Below are 21,318 nucleotides of genomic sequence, written 5' to 3' on the forward strand. Positions count from 1 at the left end.
GTCTTTTTCTGTGGATTTTTTTTATATGTGCTGTAAATAGCTTGGCTCTGACATGAATAATCCTAAGAAGGATTAAGCAAGTCAAAAGTGCAAATGGGAGTATAAAGGGAAATTCTAGAATAGTGTTTCATTATAATCTCTGCATCTACTTACTTTGAGAGAAATGAATCTTCATTGCTTTAGGAATAGCCTGTGTTTAAAAACAACTATATCAAACATTTTTGAAACTCAATCTGTATACGCTTCAGATAGGGAAGAATGAAAATACATGTTACAAAAGCAAGATTTAAAAAGAAAAAGCTGTTGAATCTATTCCAAACCAAAATGTTACTGATATGCTGGGGTTAGCATCTCATTAATAGTATCTAATGAAATTCTGATCTGTGGCAGGAAAATAGTTATAAAACAGTAAATTCAAGAGGATAAAAATTCATCCTTAAGTATAAAAATTGTTGTAATTGTGTATTCAAGTTATATTTTAGTATCTTTTAAGATTGTACCTTTCAGAAAATACTGTTCTTAGAAAACAAAGGTTTATTATTTTATTCTAAGTCTTGGATTTAAAAGATCTAGGAAATTTTGCACAGCTGTGTGTATTAGGGTACTTTCATCTGAAAAGTGAGGCAATATTTACAAAAGCCTTCTTGCCTGTTGAATGTGCTGTATGGTGTAGCCGTCCTGTAAGGATGTATCTGTATGAAGGAGGATTTCTCAGACAGGATTGCATATGTGGATGTAGGAAGATGATTTGAAGTCTTAACCTTAAAGCGTAGAACTCTGCAGTAAAATTTATATTCTTTTAAATTAGAATGGGATGCTTCATGGAGGAGAAAATTATATTATGCTGTCAATCTAAAGCAACGATTTTCCTCAGGATGGCTCTTGGACTGATTTCTAAACTGGTTGTCATCTAACTGTTAATGCAGAGAATGAATGCAACCGGTTTGTCATGTTAGGTGTTGGCTTCTGCTGGTATTCATATAGCATATGAATATTATCACTATTCATATAGTGAAACTTGGACTTTAATGATGCTTGTAGCATATTTTTTTTTTTTAATGAGGCATTCCAGGAGGAAGAAATAGGAGGAAAAAAAAGAAAACCAAGTGTTTTTTTTTATTGTTATTTTATTTTAACCAGCTACAACTTACATGGAATTTTGTAGGATGACAAAAAGATGCATCTTCAGTCAAAGGACATTTTATTTGGCAATTGGAAAGGCTTTTTCTAGACGATGGAGGTGGAAGGTTTTCATAATTCATGGAATCCTTATAAGGATTCTGTGCAGCACTGGTGAAATTGGCTTGGAGAGCATCCAGTAAAGGTTGTTACTTTATGATAAATTGCATAGTTTGCATTCATTTCAAAATATTCATGTGATGTGGGTGTAGATTTTGATTCCTTCAAAATGGCAGAGTTTGCAATTAGTCTACAAACTAGCAAGGAACACTTGCTGTCTGTAACAAACAGTTTTTGTGGCTTGTTTTGCAAAAAGGCAATGGAATGTAGGGGAAAAGATCTGATGTTACAATGTAACTCCAGACCTCCATTAATAACATTCAAATGATACCATACTTTAAAAATAAGAGGCAGTGAATGTACAGCTGATCACAATATTATGGCCTGTATACACAAAAAGTATCTTCCCCCAGATTTAATTGTGCTATTTTTGATTTTGTTAATTGTAAAGTTTTACTTGTCATGCTTGGTAAGTGTCTTATGGAGAAGAAAAACCTCATGCAAAGACACATGCAAAGTTTTGTCACTGTAGCCATATCCAAATTATCAGGTTGTGCTTTTTTTTTTTTTTTTTTTTTTTTTAAACCACTAGCTGTGCCTGGAAGGGACGTGTCTGAGAATGTTTTGTATTTGTCTTTTTCATCTGCATATCTCAGCAGTTAGAAACATCATTAGCGAGTTTATACATGCCCTAAGTGCAGAGTTTTCCCAAGCATTTATAAGTTTCTTTTAGGTTAATGAAAGATGTTAATATTAAATGCTTTAATACAGTCGTCTGGTTGAACAGGTGGAGAGGCAACAATTCTTTGCAACAAAGAAAAGATTTGCATGATCTACTTGGAAAAAAAAAAAAACATATATATAATCAGTGTCTTCTAAAACACCAAGAAATTGTGCTTATTGAAACTTTGAAGTATAAACACTTTTCAGTGGGGAGTGGCTTTACATTAACTTCTGTGGGGTGATCATCCCCACTGCATATAACAAAGCTACTCCTGCTGAGCTGAAATGGGAATCTAATGCTAAAAGATAACAATGACTAGCTACTCTTATCTCTTCTGAGAAACAATCACCCAGTAGAGATAACATGCTGTGCTTATGGTGTTCCCACCATGCCAGTAAATCCTTCAGATCCTGGTGTCTTAGAGACTGATGTGTGACTGGGTCACTAACATCGTTTCCACATTCTGATTTGTGAACTCCAGATTTTCTTCTTCATCTTTATGCTCCAGTTATAACAATGTAGAAATCCTGAAGGACAAGCAGCAAGTCTGTCAGATGAAGATCAAGAGTAAACCAGAGCTTCTAAACAGAACTTAAACTTCATAGAAACGTTCATGATTAACCTTGCTGAGTTTTTTGGTTTTTTTTTTTTTTTTTTTTTTTTTAGAGGCAAAGAATTAATACATAACTTTAAAGTGGTGGCTTGCAGTGTCTTTAGCCTCAGGAAAGATCATGTCTATGCAATCCTATAGGAAAGACAAACATTCTCAGCTGGTTTTTATTGATAGATGCTGGTTTCATCCTTATTATACTGTGTGAAGGCTTTCTGCATAGAGGCAGAAAATTCCAACTGAAATCTACTGGGAAACCCAGCATCTCCTTCTTGTCATGCATGGATGTTGGCCTTAAAGCTTTATGCAAGGAAATGCCTTTCTCATGATCTCTTAAGTGCCTTCTAACACTAAAAGCTTGTACAGTAGGTCTCCCTGTGGCCCTTTGTAGTGCTGTGATTCTGTCACTTTTTATTACTAATAACGTGCATGCACCTCTTCTAATTTTGTCTACTTTCCTGTGCCTTGCTTGTGCTCCTAGCTCTTACCTGTAACAAAACATGCAGTCGGCTGGTAGGACACCGTGACGTTTTAGAAGTTGGAAGTACCTTGCTTTTCTTTGTTTTTGCAAGTATACTTGGCACCGCTGCAGTACTGGGGTGCGGAATTAAAAACATACAAAAACTTATACAATGTTCCTGACAAATCATTGTGCAGATTTTTCTAGCTCTTTCAGATAATCAGCACTGAAGCAATGTTGGGTTCTTGCCAGCTAGATTTTTCCTTCTTATCACAGCATTATGAGCTCAGTATTGATACAGAAGTAGTAAACATTGCTCTGAAGGCCTTCAAAAACTTCTGAAGGAGTTCAGAAACTAGGGGGTTGCAAATCATCTTCCAAGATTGAAATAATCTGGCTCAACAGGTCTTGATAAGACTGTCAGAACCTTTTGCAATGAACTTCTGAGACCCTGTATTTTATGCTTAAGTGACTAGTCTTAAATTTTTAGTATATTTTCCCGATAATGTCGTTGAACAGAATAAAGGATTAGACAGAGGAGGGTGCAAATTTTGTGGCCTCTCTTGGTACTTTTGGTTACTTCTTACCCATGCAAGTGAAGAACTGATGCCTCTAAGATGAAGTGAAAGTATTGCAATGGATGGAGCTAACCACATGCATGCCCTTAGCCTGAGATTAAAGATAAGCGTGGAGATGCGGAAACCTCTGAAGCTACCTTGGACCATGTTGTTTAGCAGTTGCTCTGTAGCTCTGGTTGCACCCTTTGGAACAGCAGTGCCTTTAAAGGGAAAGCTAAGCAGGTGTGTCAGGTGACAGAGCTGATTGTTGTGCCCAAGTAACATTTCAGACTGACCAACACCAAATACATCCAGGCTTTCCACATCCTCCGACTCTGTCGCTTGTGTTGTTCAGTGCTGATTGCTTATTGCAGGAGAGAAGAAATAGTCCAAAAATAAATCTGGAAAAACTGCTGCATTGCTGGAGGGGCAGGAGGAGGGAGGGAAAGAGGACTTCAGTGTATGTATGTACATGTATACAGAGATGCTGTGTGCCTGTCCTGGTGCTGTCCATTTTGTGCAAACAGCTGCTGCTGTAGTGGAAAGTTAGCAGTGCTGGTATTCTTCACACTCCGTTGCGGGCATGTAAGTGGTTGAGATTGCTAATGAGGTTTCCAGGCTAGTGCTGCTGCCTCCCTCTACTCTGTATGTGGTCACACAGAGCACCTTTTCGGAGGGAGAAGCTGCTCTATCTCTTCCTTTGGCCAAGTATCTCCCTTAATTGACTTCTGCAAGCAGCCTATGAAGCCCAAGGCTCAAACAGCACGGTAGAGCACTTTGGACGTATTCATGTAAAGGGAGGGCTAGGTCTCGGGTAGAAAATGTGATGATTGAAAACAAAAGCTTCATTCACATTAAAAAAAAAAAAAAAAAAAAAACAGCAGATGAATGCCAGTGAAGACTTTGAAGCACTGACTGCTTCCACTGAGCTCTCTCCCTCGCTTTATTTGCAGGCGTGTATAGAACAAATCGGCTCAGCTCTCACCTTTCCAGTCTCTCAGCCTTCAGCAAGACAAGTTGCTGCCTCATCACACCCTTTCATCCTGTTTATGTACAAGGAAAGGGTGGTGGGGAAGAGTATGCAGCCCGAACCACATCCTGTATCACTTAATTTATGAAAATAGTTAGTCTTAACCTCCACAGTTGTAACAAAGAGATAATATAATTAAAATTATGTTTATCTGTGTATAATTGGTACTTTGTGATTTGCAGGCTACTTGCACTAACTGTCCTACAGAGAGCAAAACAAAGATGATGATAATCTCAAGAAGTATTAAGTTTTGGAAATGGTTAAGGAAAGTCATGTTTATGTAGATAAGTTTTCTGTTGGTGGTGGCTTTGATTTTTGTTTGGTTTTCGTTTGTCTTTTTTTTTTTTTTTTTTTTTTGGTTTTGGTCTTTTTTGCCCCCAAATAAGTCTTCTTTATTTTTCTGTCATTTAATGTAGGAATTTATTTTGTACAACAATTGACAAGGATGACAAATATTGTCCTCTTGCACTCTATTTTTTGTTATATTTAATCTCTCAAGCAGATATTCAGAGTAAGCTATTTTAAGTATTTATTGAGGTAGTTTTTACTTGACATAAGGTAAAACTTCCCATTCCTAAAATGACCAAAAAAAAAATTTATTTGGGGAGTGGGTGGGGGGAACACCCTGCAGTTCATATTTTTAACAGGTTTTCTTACTTTGTATGGAGCATATACGCGTAGACACTTAATACAAACAAACAAACAAACAAAAAAAAGCAGGTCTTTATAAGTTGCTTTATCATTTCACGTTTCCTGATGAGTTTACCAGTATTACTCGTGACTCATTGCTATTACCACTGCCCACTTTTAAATCCTTCCACTCTGAAACTAAGCCTTTCACTCACTGTTTTACATAGGGAAGAAAACCATCAGTTTAAAATCTCTTTTAGTCAAAGCTGATTATCTGTCCCTCTCAAATTCATATTAATGCTATTAGTACCCTTAAAAACAACATACAAATCCTGTCTCTGTTGAAAAATATTATTTCTATTTATGTATTTATTTGTAAGCATTCCGGGTTAGTACAAATGCATGAAGTTAATTTGCTAATGTAACTTCAAAAGATTGTAGCTACATCAATTTTAGTAAGACACATGAAGGAACACAGTGCTATGTAGTTTTTGTAATTAGAAGAGTGAGCAGTTACGATGTATGGAGCTAGGCCATGATCCACTTCAACTGGGCAAACTCATCCTATGTTTTCTGAGAATCGGATCTTACAAAATACCATCAAGAAACATAATTAATACAACCGGGATAAAATTTGTAAAGGTACTTGTTATTTCAAAGTGCAGCTTCCATATTGAATTTAATTCAGCAATTTCCTTGGGGCAAATAGAGGCATAGATTGAAAATGATACAAAATTGTAGTTCATAAACATATGCTTTCTTGTCATAGGGAAACATCAGCCTGTAATGTAGAGTTATTCAATTTGGATGTCGTGGGGTGGTATTTCTGGAGTTTTGAGCATAACAAACCTTAAAGACATAAAATTCACCAATAAGTCTAGTGGGGAAATGAAAATCAGATATATTGATATTTTTATTAAAACATTTATCTTTGGCTTTGAAAGATGGAGAATCTGAAAACTCTTAGAAAAAGCTTAAAGGATCTTTTTTATAGCACTTATGAATCAATGAGTATTCTGTAATGATGCACAAGGATCTGTATCGCTGATATTTCAAGTGGAGAAAATGATATAAAGAAGAGAAATTACTAATTACTTGTGTTAACAGGTGAAATCAGTTTGATTGAAAGCAGACTGAAAACAGACTGCTGCAGCAGTGAAGATGGGTTAGAAATGTACTACTTCAGATGTATTTTCTCCTATTCTGTTATTCAAAAGCTGCTGCATTAGCCTGAAATCTCAGTAATAATAATGAAAACATGATTTTTCCAGCAGAAATGTACCTCTGTACATGGAATCCCTGAAATACTTAGGAGCTAGCATAACACCAATAAAAAAAGTAATTTTTCTCCTGTGTGTGGGAATACATTCTTGCATATCTACAAAATGCACAGTCATAGGCGCAGGTGGTATCAAAGAAATGTCATTTATGTCTCAGATTGAAAGTTTATTAGGGGAAAAAGAAAATAATGATTGGGAATTAAAAATTTTCAGCACTTTTTTTTTTTTTCAGTGGTCCAAGGCATCTGCTTTGTCTGGATGCCTAGGCTCTGTGCTTAGAGCTCAGTATTGAAGATTTGGCTTTGATACTATGCTGTTTTTTTCAATGCATTTGTTGGTATTGAATGTGAAGTAGAAGAGATGGTAGAGGATGGGGGAAGAAGCGGGATCCCCATGCTTCCCAGAGGTCTAAATGTATGTTAAGGCATTCAAAACAAAACAAAAAAATCTGAATGTGTGTGTTATGATCAGTGAAGTATTCAGCATCATGAAGAGAGAAAGAAAGAATGTTGGATATTTTAAATTCAGTCAGAAGACTTTTCTAAGACTTAAAATTGACTATTTCTACATTTGCATGTAGTTGTAATACTTTGTTTACCTGCATAAGATGTCTTTGCTCCATGCTCCATTTTTGGGAAATTTCACTTAATATTTTCATTTTGTGCTCTGTTTTGTTCAAGCTCCCTTCAGAAAAGAAAGAATGTGGATCTTACAAATGTACCTTGTGCTGGGAGGCAAGCTTCACAAAAAAGTGAGTTAAGCATGCTGGTACTTAGATCTTGAATACTGAGACAAAGAAACCTCAAACAAAAAACTGAGGTCTAACCTCGTTTTTTGTTGAGCAAGTGTTGACTTGCCATTTTAAGAAATACTGGGTATCTGGCAAGTATGAAAAAAGTGTGATGTACATAATAGCAGAGCACGTAACCACTTCTACGTTTTACTTAGTTCTTGTTTACGAGCTAATAGCATGAAAATTACAAAATATTGTCTGTAAACGTAATTTAACATATTTTTTTTAAATACAATATGTTGAATTTTCAAGATGGTATGCATTTTTTTTTAAAGCAGAATCGATTTTTTCTTGAAGACTGTAAGAAGAGTATTTCTGACTAATGCATCTTCATTTGTTAGTGAGTAATCAGAGCCCCAGGAAATAACGGGAAATAAATTGGTAACTTCTTCCAGTAAACTATTTAATTCAGTCTTGCACAGTTTCAGTCAGTGACGTTTAAAAAAAAATAAATTATTTTAAACACTAGAAGTTTGAAGCTATACATATTAATTTCAAGCAAATAATTGGTGATGAAATGAAAATTGAGCAGAAATTAGGTGTTTTTTTGTTTCCTTTGCTTTTGTTTTTTAAAGTCAGAATAAAAGACAGTGGAACTATTGATCCCAAGAGTATATGACAAAAGTTTTTTGTTTTTTGTTTTTTTTAACTTGATAGGCAGATTAGGAAAGAAGATGATACTTATATGCAAGCTATATCCAAATAAGATGCTAGTGAAAAGATGCAGTATAAAACTGCAACTATATTGATATACTATACTAGATATAGCAAAACTATAGCTAGATATAAGTAGATCAGTGTAAAAGTATAAATTTCTAAGAAAGTGTGTTTCAGTTATAAATGAGGAATTGTTTCTTGTTCTTCAATATTTATTCATTTTGAGGAGGGCAGGAAAATCAGAAACAGAAAACTTGTATCCCTTGTTGATTATATCAGTACAATAATGGAGTATGACAATATGTGACTGGTTATTTTTTACTTTAAGAAACTTTCACAGAAGAAAAGCCACCCATCATATCTCCGTATGGAGAAACCTTTTTTTGGGACAACCTTCAAGATGCTAAGGTAAGTTGAGAAGTCTGGATATAAATGGTTTATATCTTCATGTTATGTATTGTGTACTGCCATTAATTCTTTTTTATTCTCTTTTGGTTCTCAGTATCTTTCTTGTCTTCTTAGGTATATGCACAAGTTTTATAGTTGTGATTTAATCCCAGCAGGTAGCTAAGCACCGTACTTACATACTCTCTGTAGGTGGCATAGGGAACAGAACTGTAAAGGTAAAAAGTGTGAGAACTCACTTTACCACTTAAAGCAAAAGTTTCATGTGTGAGCAAAGCAAAACAAGGAATGCATTCACTAGTTGCCATCAGCAGGCAGATGTTCAGCTATTTCTGGAAAAGTAGAGCTCATAATGCTTTTCGGGGAGATAAATGCCATCATTCTGAATGTCTACCTCTTCCTCCCTCTTTCCCCCAACTGTTATTGCTGAGCATGACACCGTATGATACGGAACATCGCTTTGGTCAGTCTGGGCCAGCTGTCCTGGCTGTTTCCCTTCTCAGTTCCTGGTGCACCCCCAGTCTCCTTACTGGCAGGGTATCATGAGAAGCAGAAAAGACCTTGGCTCTGTGTGAGCACTACACTGCAACAACTAGAAACATTCATGTGTTATCACTACTGTTTTCATCAGAAGTCCAAAACACAAAATGGTATGAGCCTCTACAAAGAAAATTAACTCTGTCCTAGCCAAAACCATGACAGTAGTGTAAATATGTAGGGACTAGTGACTTTTCTTAATCTTGAGATATGCTTTGTACTGTTCAATAGTAATAGGAGGCTCTGCTTTTTTTTTTTTTTTTTTAAAAAAAAAAAAGTAGGAGACATAATTGACTTTTCTGCCCCGACCTAGATGCTGCCATATCAAATGGAAAACAGTCAGTTATAGGCATTTGCAGACTACCTTGATGCCTTCCTTGTACCTTCTTAAGTACAGTGGTATATTGTAATACTTTGTGTCTAAAAGAGGTTAAGTGGGGTTATAACCATTAAAACTGACTAGTAAGGGGGAAAGTGGCTTTTCTCTCTTCTGATAATTCAATATCAAGACTGGGCATCTGGCTGGTGGACAACCAAAGAAAGCAGCTTATACATTAGCTTAGTTGATCTAATAGTCACTTTCAGCCATACACATTTTAAAATTCCTATATATGAAAGTTCTCAGGAATTCTGGTATTTTTCACAGTTTCCAGACTTGCTATATACACAGTAAGTCACTTTTGTTGCAGGATTCTCTGACATGAACGCTTTTGTTGAGGTTGGTAATTGAACTGTGAATGTCTTAGATGGTATGTGGACAGACTTCTGAATCATGTGGAGGTCCAAGAGGTGAAGTAGCTTAGTGAGGCATCCACCAAATGCTGTGAATGCCAGCTCTTGATTCTCACTCAGGAATTGTTGCTTCTTTGTTTGCTTATCCTTGTTCCAGCTGATCTCAAGCCACTGACTTAGGGAAAACAGTAGGTAATTCTTAGTTTCTTATCTGGTCTTCACTCTAAAGTTTCTCCTTTTCAACTACTCCAAATTATTCACTAAAATCAAAACTATTTGACTAGTAACTTTCAAAACAGGTGCCTATAATTTATTTTTTTTTTTCCCCAGTATGAATTTAAGAATTGTGCATTGAAAATAAATGGCTTAAATTGCATCTTCTAGTGGAAGTGTTTTTAGAAGAATAAAAATGAACTTTTATTTTTCACGTGTACTGTCTTCTCTTTGGAATCATGGCTTTTTGTTTTTCATTGTTGACTTTTTAAGGAGGTGGGCATAAATTCATGATGTTTCTCCTTCTGTTTCTTGTTACATACCTTTTGTGTATAGATTACTTCTGAGCTCCTTTTCTTTCCTAATGCATAGTCTTGTCTGTGCCAATTATTAAAATGTCTTTACAAATTCAAAGTTGAGCTGCTTTGCAATTAGTACAATGGCATAAGCAGGTTTTTCCAGAAAAAGTTTTCTGTCCTTGTTGTTACTTATTAAAGTTTTTCTATATATTTTATTGGAGTTGCTGCTTATAATACGGCATACCCAGGAAGTTTGTTTGCAATCTTATAAAGCCACCCAATAGAAAAAATACCATTCTGTTAAGCTAGATTAACTGCTTGAAACAGAGTTATTATTTCTGCTGGCTGTAGAATCTCAATTAAAGCAGGATATTAGAACATGCTTTCTCTGATCTGAAGATTTAGATTTTAATCATCATGTTCATGTAAGTAAACAAGTATTTTTTTTATTTGATAAATCACATGCTAGTTGGAAACTTCATAGTTTGCTTCCATTAGAACATAATTGCAGACAAAGGTCATAAAGCAGAACTGTAAAACAAAGGTCCCAAGATATTTAATTTTCAATTTTTTTTTCCCTAGTATCAGGTATCCTAGGAACAAATAAGGAAGTTTTGATAACACTGTAAAGTGTTTGAGACTTTAGTAACTGTTGCTTCCTTTTAAAAATAACCTCATATGAGAATATAGTTAATCTGTATTCAAGAAAACAGCAAATTGTAATGCTGACTAAATGAAGCTTGTTCTAGGTGGTTAGAAGTTGGCCATTAACCTTCTTCCTGTTTCATTGGTGTAACAAAGTAAAAGCTTCTACAGGTTTTTATAAAGGGAGTGTCTAGAAACAGGTAATGAGTCACTACAGACTAGAGGTAAGTCAGCATGAGAGAATGGGGAATGAAGGGCATAAAGAAAGTATGCCTTAGACTTAAGTGAGGAAGAAAGACGGCTAGAAGCAGAAAGCCCTAAAGGGACAACCTGAAGAAGGAACATTTTTCTTTTCTATTGATTCAAAAAATAGCACAAATAAAAACCCTAACATTTCACAGCTGATATATTGCTGTGTCCAGCTGAAGAGTAAAGTATATTGGAATTCAGTTTTTCTGTGAAGAAATTCTGAGTTCAAGCCTCTAGAGTGAAATATTAGTTTTATTTCTTGCTGTAGATTCTCAGACTAGATTACTGAACTCAATATGCATGTTTTAATCTGTCAGCTCCTACGTGTTGTGGTATTGTGGAATGCTGGCCAGATTACAAATTGTGCAACTCTAAAATAAGAACTCTTAATATTTTAACCGGAGGGATTCTTATCTTTAAAGCCCTGTTATAAAACTGTATGGCCTTTAATAGAAGACTAAGGCAGTATCTTTCAAGTGAAGAGGCTTGTCCTGAATGGCATCGACTATTTAATGTGGCAGTAGTCCCAGTACAATTCTTAGTATTCAGGTTTCCTCACTTCACATTGTGACTGGCAAGACTGACTGTTAGAAAAAAATTAACAAAAATGCATCTGAATGTTTCCTGATCAGAAGTAGAGAGTTTTTTTTTTAAGGGCTGCAAGTAGGCAGTTCCATCTGGCTATGATCTAGAAGCTGGACTTCTTCCTTCAGGGCGGGTGCTTCCTCTGCATAAGAACAGTATACATTTAAATACTACATATATACACCCATCTTTCAAGAAATACTTCCTTCTATGAAGCTGACTGCAGGAGAAAATGGTGCTGCTACTTACCTTTGTACAATACCTGACAGTTGCAGGAGGTGTGAAATAGGAGTTCTGTATTGTCTCGAGTCTGAGGTTCTTGACAAGTAATCCTGTAACCAACACATGTCTTCCCTTCTTTAATTTGGGTGAAGTTTGTGTCTTTGTGAGGGAACAGAGCTCTGTCTGCATAACCTGTCTTCATTTATAGTTTTCTGTATTTTAAAGTTTGCCAGCAATAGAAATGCATCTCTTGATTGCTATTTGGAAGTTCTCAGGGTCCCCTGAACTTGGCTAAGTGCTGAAGATTGCAGAGCAGGCAAAGGCAGGTTGTAAAGTGGTATCATAATGGTTCATGAGAGTGAGCAGGAGGTGCAGCTGTGTACCCATACACAGTGGGTATGGTTCATCTGTCTGAGCAGCCTCGGGTTGCATCCTGATGAGCAACTGCAGATAATAGAGTAAAAATGTTTAGTATCTAACCTAAAGATGCTTCCTGGGTGATGACATCAGTGTCTTGGCTGCTGCATAAAAATGTGATACTGCCACCTTCTCACCTTTTGTGAGGAGCGTTTCAGGCATTTTGCAAGTAGCAGACAGGTTGCTTGTTAGTTTTCTGTTTTTGTTTGTTTGCAAACCTAGGAGTGTTTTTCATTATCATCATCTAATCCTTGGTGCTACAACATAGCTAATAGTGTGTGGTGTGTGTAGGTGTTGTTTTGTTTTGTTATGTTTTTTTTTTTTTGGGGGGGGGGCGGGTTTCTTTTTTTTTTAATAAGCTCTCTGATTGGCAGAGGAGGACAAAATGTTCCTTAAGGATTATCCTATCAGCAGCCTATATCTTCCCCATTTTTTTTTTTTTTTTTTTTTGCAGAGTACAAATATGCAGCTTTTAGCTATGCCCTTTTTTAAGCTTGTCTTTTCATGTTTCCTAGGCACAGCCCTCAAATATAAATGAGATTTTTCTTCTGGGGGAAGAAAAATCAGCAACAGTTGTGAAAGCTTATCTGCTTTTTTTTTTTTTTTTTTTTTTTTTTGCCTCTTTTCGGCTTTGTGACATACACTTCCAAGTTTAAATGAGTAAATTAAATTGTTTCCGTCATAAAGCATGTAGCTGTTCGTTTTTGTTTGTTTTTTGTAAAGGAAGAAAGATGAAACTTGAGAAGCTTATTAATGCAGTATGATTGTCAGATCAAGTTTAGAAAGTATGGAGTGTAATGTTCTTGAGCAGTGTTAACCTTGACATTTTGTACACTCCAAACAGTTTGTGATAAAGGTTTCTAAACATTCATAAATGTGCCTTTTAGGAAGAAGAGCTTGGCAAGAAAATACTAGATATGTTTAGCAATCTTACTGCAGGAATTTTGAATTTACCTGTTTTATATTTGTACCATGAAGGCTGTACATTTAATTCAGAGAAATACTGACATGAAAGATAGGCTAACAGTAGCAAATCATAAATGGTATACTTAAGATGCATGTAAATTGTGGCTCTTGAGCTTAGAAAATTTCAGTGTAAAAATAATACTCAATTGTGCTTCAAGAAATAAAAGTCAGAGTAGTAATTTTTTTATGCACTGTTTTTTAATTTATTTGTCTTAGGTATTTTGGACTATGCACAAATATTTTTGAATATTAAAATGGAAATATTGAAAATAACATCTTTAAAATACTTCTTGAGACAATCTTTCAGATGCATATTACTAGAAAATTTGGAAAAGTGTATCTTTGCTAGTTGGTCTGTTTGTGTGTGATTTCTGTCTACAGTAATTTAAACAACTTACTATTTCATTTACATATGTTTTTTATGGTATGTTTATTTTCTAGGAACTTCATGGAAATGAACTCCTGGTTTGTGAAAAGAAATCAGATCTAGAAATGAACGAAGAACATTATTCTCACAAGAACTCATGGTATTAAATAAGTTATAGATAAATCTAAAATTTAAAGAGGAAATAATTATTTAGTGATATAATAAGTAGAGCTCTACCTACGAAAGGTAGTCACCAGCTGTGACTTTGTTTATTTATCTGTCCATCTATTTACACATCATTTCATAGGAGGTTACTTTCCTAAAACTATCTAATCTGAGCTTCAGAATGTTTTGTGGATTTGGGAGATGTCTTGTCCCTCTCTTCACACAGGAAGACACATTTTATTTTTGAATGTCTCTTGTCTCTTATGTCTCTTAGACAACCATTTCTGAGTGCTTTCATACTGTCTACTCATAAAAAATAAAATAAACTCAAAATCAAGCAAAACACATAAAAACATTTAATTCTTTCCATATTACAATTACTTTATTCTTTACAAGGGGGAGAGACTGAAGAGCAAGATGATACTGCAAATCCTCCAGAACTTTAGAATGAATAAAGCTAGTTTTCTGAAGAAGCAGAATTCAATTTGAAGTTTCGTAATGTTCAGGTTTTTAAAGCGACCATCAGGTGTTACCTCATTACCAGCCCTATTTAGAATGTAGGATTCAGTTAAGGTCATAGGTTGAAGATATATATTGTGTTTAGCTCAGCCTGTGGTTATCTGAAAAATGAAACATATTATAGCACATTTGCAATATGTCTTAAGAATGTTTGTTCTGATTGATACTTTGTTGTGTACACTCAGATTAAAGTGTACTTTTTCTTTCTAGTTCCCATAATCAGGATGAGAAGACAAAGGAATGTGCAAAAAACAAACCCGTGTCTCAGGAAAACAAATCATTAGCACCAGAAGATTTTGAAAGTGAATCTGTATACTCTGTTGTGGATCAATGTTCTTTACCTTTAAAGAAAAAGAAAAATAAAGCCAAAAGCCACTCATCTTGTAGTAGGAACCGAAGTGAAGATTCAAATCACTTGATCAGTGAACAAATGGATTTTCGGCAATTTGACGGAGCTCAAACTTCGATTGCAAATGAATCAATAACACCGTATGCTTGTTTTTATGGGCCATCAGTAAAGAAGCTTAAAGCAGGATGGCTGGATAAATTATCCCCACAAGGGTATGGTATTTGTGGTGATTACTGTGTAATTGTAAAGATGTATGTTTGCATGAGAGACTCTGGTCACTGTGGTGGGAAGAAGGGAACTGCTTTTATTGCAAGAGCACAGGGCTTTTCTTCTGTGTTCTCAATTTTAATGATATGTTGTTACCTATCCTAAAGTTTATTTAGGAAGTATGCTCAGGAAAGATATTCTCACTAAAAATGTTGATTGCCACTCATGAACTGTAGTGAATCGAGAATTAATCGAGAATTAATTTCTAGCAACATTTCCAATCTGTGAATCTTTGCTGCTCTTCTGTGGACCACAAAGTGAGCAAAACCAAGGTCTGATTCTGAAATTTTGCTTTACTGGTTTAGCTGTGAACATATAAAATAGTGGTTTTCTTGACTGGAAATCACTATTGGTTTCAGAGTTGTGTAGTCTCATAGGAATATAAATCAAGCTCTGAGTGTAGACATGTATCTACGGTGAATAGTCTCCTGCTTTAGTTTATCAACGTGCCTAAATTTTGATGGAGGAATCTGAGCACAAGTCTTACTTTGAAATTTTAAATAAAAAAGAGAGTAGAATGAAAACAGATTCTTTATCATGTTTGTAGCTTTAAAAAGCTCTTGTTTAATTGCTATTATTGTTTAAAGTTTCTTCTACTTTAAGTTAACGTATTTTAAATTCCCACTTTTCTTAGACTGTGTTACAGTTAAGAGCTCTCTATTATCAGATCTTCCCTTTGTAGATATAGTATACTCTGACATACTTCTAACCTCCTTAACTAATTGAATAGACAATTCTTCAGTAATTTCTGCTTTTGTAATTGTTCTAATGATTTTCTTCATTGCCTCTCTGCATTTTAGAGGTTGGCACAATTTAACTTTTCCAGTCCATTTCTGATTTCACTAGCATCTAGAAATTAAAGCTTTTGTCCTTCAGTTCTTTAATGTTTTTACTGTTGTTCTCCTTGAGACTTAGTAGTTCTATATTCTTTGTTCTTAGGACTTCGTGTTTAGCTGCTTTGAAAGGTGATATTAAAATGTTTGGCCTTTCCTTTCATTAGTTGCAGCTATAATAATCGTAATTACGCTATTATAGGAATTATATTTTTTTCAATTTACTGACAAAAGTTATTGAATTAAATTGCTTGAGAATACATTCTAGTTTGAGCCCACTGGAAGGAGCTCTGTGACATAGCAATTTCTGTTTGTTTTTTTTTTTATTTGTTTTTTGAGAGTTCTGACTCACAAAGATTTATTTATTTATTCATTTATTTGCTTTATTGTGATGTATTGTTAAGGCTGAATAGCAAGGAGGAATAGATCTGGTTTGAAATTCTGCAATGGCAAAAATCTGCACAAACCTAGTTGTATGTTTTGGTTTTGTGCTTTTTATTGAGTTTCAAAAGTTTCAGCTTTCATGGATTATTACTAAGAGTAATAATAGCAACTATTACTTTTAGTAAATAATCAAAGATTAATTGTATATAGACTCAAAATAGTCTTTTCTCCAGTATAATATGTTTATGCTACCTTTTTTGGAACTAAAAGAAGTGTATTCTCTTCTCAGAAGAGTTGCAGTTAGCTTTAATTTTTAATTTGACTTTTTTTAATACCTCAGTTTTGGCAGTTAGCTAATGGAGTAATAAATACAGTTCTAGATTCCAGATGACTAATACTGTGCTGTTTGAAACTGAATGTGAAGGGTTTAGGTGAAGTACTGAGTGAGAATGTATTACTTTAATATTTGGTGGAACTAATTCATTATCTTTTTTAATTTAGTGATTGTGTAGAAAAGTTGCAGCATGAGTAGCCTCAAACCAGTGATATTCCTTGGCTAAATTTCAAGGTCTTGTTTTTAAACAGTTTAATGAATGCTATTTTTTTCTTTCTTACAATACCATTTCTCAGATTCCCGAAGACTTAAAGAAACAGACCAAAGAAAAACAAACAAACAAAACCAAAAACCAAAAAAAAAAAAAAAAAAAAAAAAAAATTTGTTTTGCCATTAAAGCCTTGCCTTGTTGAACTTAGTGATATGGTTTAGTGCAGGACTTGTTAGTGTTAGTCCAGAGGTTGGACTAGGTAATCTTGGAGGTCTCTTCCAACCTAAATGATTCTGTGATTTCAGTCCCTGCCAGCTGAATGTGCGTTTTTTGTTTTGTTTTGTTTTTTGTTTTTTATAAAGCTGTTATTTACACCTGGCATTTTGTGTCTCCTCAGGGGAACGAAGATGCACTGTTTCCTTAATTTGCTGTAAACTGCATTTAAAGTACAGCTTTCCTTTTTAGTGAACTCACTATAAGTTGTAAAGCCATTGAGTTTGTTTACATTGTACATGGCACTTAGGTTCACTTTTCTGTAACATCTCAAAGTTTATTGATATTTTAATGGAAAACAAATTCTACATTGGCTTTTCCAGGTCAGAAAAGATGAAGATTTATTGTAGTCATATAATACAAGTTAATTAAGCCAGAGTTGCTATTTGATTGAAGTTTTGATAAACTATCGCAGTCTCCTAATCCTAAAACAGAGCTCTCTTTTAATAGTAAAGGAAATAACATTGGGAAAAGAGATGTTAGAGAGGTGTCTTGTTCTTGCTTAATTAACTTGTTTAATACATCTTAGAATTTAAATTTTTATAGATGATAACTAACAGGCTGCCAACATTTTTAATGAGCATGATGGACTGCTTCAGGTTCATATTTTATATATATATTTATTTTTATTTTTTTAAGGAGGTTCTTAAAGAGCATAAATTAACAGGAAACTGAGGTAATCAAATGAGCTTCTCATTAATGATCTGATGACAGAGGTTGATAATGAATTTTAACATTGTAGTTGTTGAATGATTTGGTGTGACTGATTCTTATTCATTGGTCAGGGAAGAGAGTGCTCATCTGGGGTTGACTCGATATGGTTTACATACTGTAATATGTAAACAGGGATGAACTTCTCATGGACCTATCAGTGAGATGGTCACTTCAGATTTTCAGCTTTCCTTTTTGCAAATGATCTTAAAGAGCTCTGAATACTTAAAGGTATGCTCTGTTTTCAGAGTATTCCTTTGCTTTCTGTAAAAATAGCCTGTTCTCATCCTTTATACCTGTTAGATTCAAGCAAAAGTACATTATTGAAAGCTCTTTTTTCCTTTGTCACTTTGGATACGATAAAGAGGATGGGGAGGGGAAAGAGAGGGGATATTTGATTAAAAAAAAAATACAAACATGAAGTCACCAAATTATAAAAACTCCAGTGATATTGTTTATTATATTTGAAATCAATATTCTCCTTTTAAAAAGGTGTAAATTTTAATTTCTAGAATGTTTAGGCCCAAATACAGGAGGCTAAATGTGATTTTTACTTCTCATTAGTTTGTGCTTGAGATATTCTTAAAAGCCAGTGTTGTTTGTAATTTTAAATGTATTACTTCTTGGTTCACAGCAAACGTATGTTTCAGAAGCGCTGGGTTAAATTTGATGGAGACAGCATTTCTTACTACAATAACGAAAAGGTAAGTGACATGTTTGGGTCAAAAATGCATGTGTGTAATATACATGATAAAGAAATAATTATGAATGAGTCTTAAATATATTTTCAACTGCAAAATCAGGATAAGATATTATTAGTTATTTTAATGTGTCCTTGAGATCTTCATGTGTTCTTCATCCTCTTGTCTAGAAGGCCTAGTGTTCCTGCTATTTCCAGGTAGATATCATCAGAACTTTCTAGTTTAGTGAAGGAGAGACAGTGCTGCATTCTGCAAAAGGGAACAGGATCATGAAAAACACATTTAAGAGATCAAATGCTACTTTGGTAGCTGCAAACTGTCTTGTCATGGAAATCCAGCATGTTAGTTAATTTTTTTGTTGTTTGTGTGTTTTTTTTTTTGTTTTTGTTTTTTTTTTTTTGTTTGTTTGTTTTTGAGAGAAAATTTGGCCTGGAAGACCTTCTAAAAACAAATGCTCCATGCCACTTTCCTAGTCACTAATTTTAACTGTCTCTCCTTTGCGTATTCTAGGAATAATCACATAACATGGGACTAGTTTACGTCTGAATGGGTCTCTTTAAAATAAGCATAATTCTGTGATGTGAGTGGCTGGCTTTGTTTGTTTCTGTACCTAAGGGACTGATCCTTACTGAAAGATTTGAAGGCTCATGAGTTGTTTTGTTTCAAGTAGTTTGCTTCTGATACATGATGTAAAAATGGATTTGAAAGTAATCATTTTTTAAAAAAATATATGAAACTTGGAAAAGACTTACCTGAGTGCATGATGTTGTTTTTCACACTAGAAGCCATTGCTTTTTTGAGACCTATCTTTAAACCTTGCCTTCTTTTTTCTAAAAATTTCCTTTTTTCTTCTTTTTCCTATTATCTATTTAATACACTTCAGATGACTAAAATTATTTTTCTGTTGCTATGTGATTAATTCACTTCTTTTGGAAAAACTGCAGAACTTCATAAAATCAAAAATGATAGATGAATGCATAATATGCATATTTTGAAATGAGGTTATGTGCATGTGTATTGCTTGAAACACTGGAAAGAATTTCCTGTTGAAGAAGATGCATATTAAATTAAGACCAAAATACAACTTAGGGTAAAAGTTCCCAAGCATTATGCTAGGCAGTGATAATCACTAAGTATTCCGCAGATGCTTTATATAATGTGCATGCTTTTTGACATATTTCAGCAGATTATGAAAGGGGAGAACTAAAGTAGAAAATGGCTGTGTACGTCCTGAGGGTCCAGAGAAATTGTGAACAAGCTCAAAAAATTATTTATATCATGCTTCATTATGCCTACTGATGAGGAACATGAGACAACCTGTTTTTGCTTGCTTATTGTTCTTCATTTACAGTAGAATACATGATTATGTAGATGAAGAGAACAATAGAATAACATTTGGGTTGGAAGGACCAAAAATGTTACTCCCTTTGTGATATTCATACCATACCACTTTGCGATATGCATACCATATTCTGCTTTAGACAAGCAGAAATACAGAGTTAGCTGTTAAGAAAGACTTTTTAAATAAATAAAAATCCTATGACATTGGGACTTGCTTAACATTGTCTGTAGCATATTTAGGCAAAGAATGATAATTTCAAAGAATTTTAAGTCATGCTTAAGCACTGGGGGTTTATTTACTTATTTTGGAAGGTCACTAGAGACTGCTTTGGGGTCACTAAGTCTAGAGTAGGACTTACAGGTTTCTGTCATAGGAGATTCCAGAAATCATCCCATATGTTGAAGGGAATATTTAATGTGGCACAGTTGCTTAAAAAGCTTCCAACTCTGCATCCTCTATTTAAAAGATATTTGTGACAGTTTGGGCCATCAAGAGCTTGCAGGAGTCTTGGTTTGAAGGCTCCTTGTCTCCCTTTTCCTGAACAGAGTATAAAACCATGCTCCTGGAGTTGAAAGTGTCGCTGGTTGGTCTGTGTTCAATTTCAAATTTGTGTGTCTGATTTGTTAACTCCTTTCTATACTGTAAGACCTTTTTATATCCAAGAACTGTGAAGATGAAGGCACATTCTGATGATAGCTGAGGATTTGATGAAACATTTGGAGTACTTTGCAGATAGGAGGAAAACAGTTGTCTGTCCATAGTTCTGAGTGCATGATGGGATTGGTTTTGGGTAAGTAATGGAGTCACTGGAGAGCATGAGCTTTTTGGCAGAGTGGTCTTTGTTGGATCCCTCCTCCCCCACTGAGAGCGTTCATATTGCCTGCTAGATGGTTACCAGCATGTTCTGCAAATATTTGCAGACCTGGCAATACCTCCATGCAGCTCAGGAGCTGGTTCTGATAAAGGTAGGAAAGGTAGTTCACTGTGGGCAACAGGGCCCTCCTCCTAACTCTGTGTCTAGTTACGTTTAAATGAGGAAGTTATCATTTGACCTCAGTCTTAATGGCAAGATCCATCTGTTCTAATCTGTGTTTGTCCAAGGATATTCCAATACACAGACAATATGTTATAAAGGAATTGTTACACTTTTGCTTTCACAAATATCAATTAAAAAAATAGTTCTTAAAAGGAAACCAATCTATACTCAGTTATTTTTCTGATTATTTCAAGCAGAAAAGGGTAGAGTGAATAGAATAACAGTTTGTTTTACCCAGAAACACTACCAGTACTAAACAGCTTTATTTGCTATTCAAATTAGAAACTTGAGAGGAGTGAAATTCTCAACAAGGGGAAGTGTGCAAGTGTTCTAATCAAGAGTGAAATGAGTGGAGGATGGGGGGGGGGGGGGAAGACAGAGAGGGCAGTGTTCCTGAAAACATCTGCTTATTCTATATAAACGTGCCTTGGAATGATTTAAACTTGATTTTTTTTTTCAATTTTTTTTTTTTTCTAATCTGGATCTAACTATGTGTTACCTTCTACTAAATGCAGACTACTTCCCTTTATATCTATATATGAGAAAAATGTGTAGTGTGTTGTTTTTGTTTTTCAC

General features: G+C 34.8%; 1 protein-coding gene across 4 annotated transcripts in view; it reads left to right on the forward strand.

The window, feature by feature from the left end:
- ARAP2 (ArfGAP with RhoGAP domain, ankyrin repeat and PH domain 2) overlaps positions 1 to 21,318 on the forward strand; it is a 126,939-nt gene that overhangs the window by 6,737 nt on the left and 98,884 nt on the right. For all 4 annotated transcript variants that reach the window (XR_014317470.1, XR_014317471.1, XM_082760165.1 and 1 more), the window contains exons 3-7: positions 7,211 to 7,281; positions 8,309 to 8,388; positions 13,692 to 13,777; positions 14,512 to 14,862; positions 18,298 to 18,367. Coding sequence is in view for 2 of the 4 variants with exons in the window: in XM_082760165.1 (XP_082616291.1) it covers positions 7,211 to 7,281; positions 8,309 to 8,388; positions 13,692 to 13,777; positions 14,512 to 14,862; positions 18,298 to 18,367 (658 nt within the window). In the remaining 2 variants the exon portion in view is untranslated. The remainder of the gene's footprint in view (positions 1 to 7,210; positions 7,282 to 8,308; positions 8,389 to 13,691; positions 13,778 to 14,511; positions 14,863 to 18,297; positions 18,368 to 21,318) is intronic.

The sequence above is a fragment of the Aythya marila genome, assembly GCF_965140915.1.
Source record: "Aythya marila genome assembly, chromosome: 4".
NCBI classification, from domain to species: domain Eukaryota; kingdom Metazoa; phylum Chordata; class Aves; order Anseriformes; family Anatidae; genus Aythya; species Aythya marila.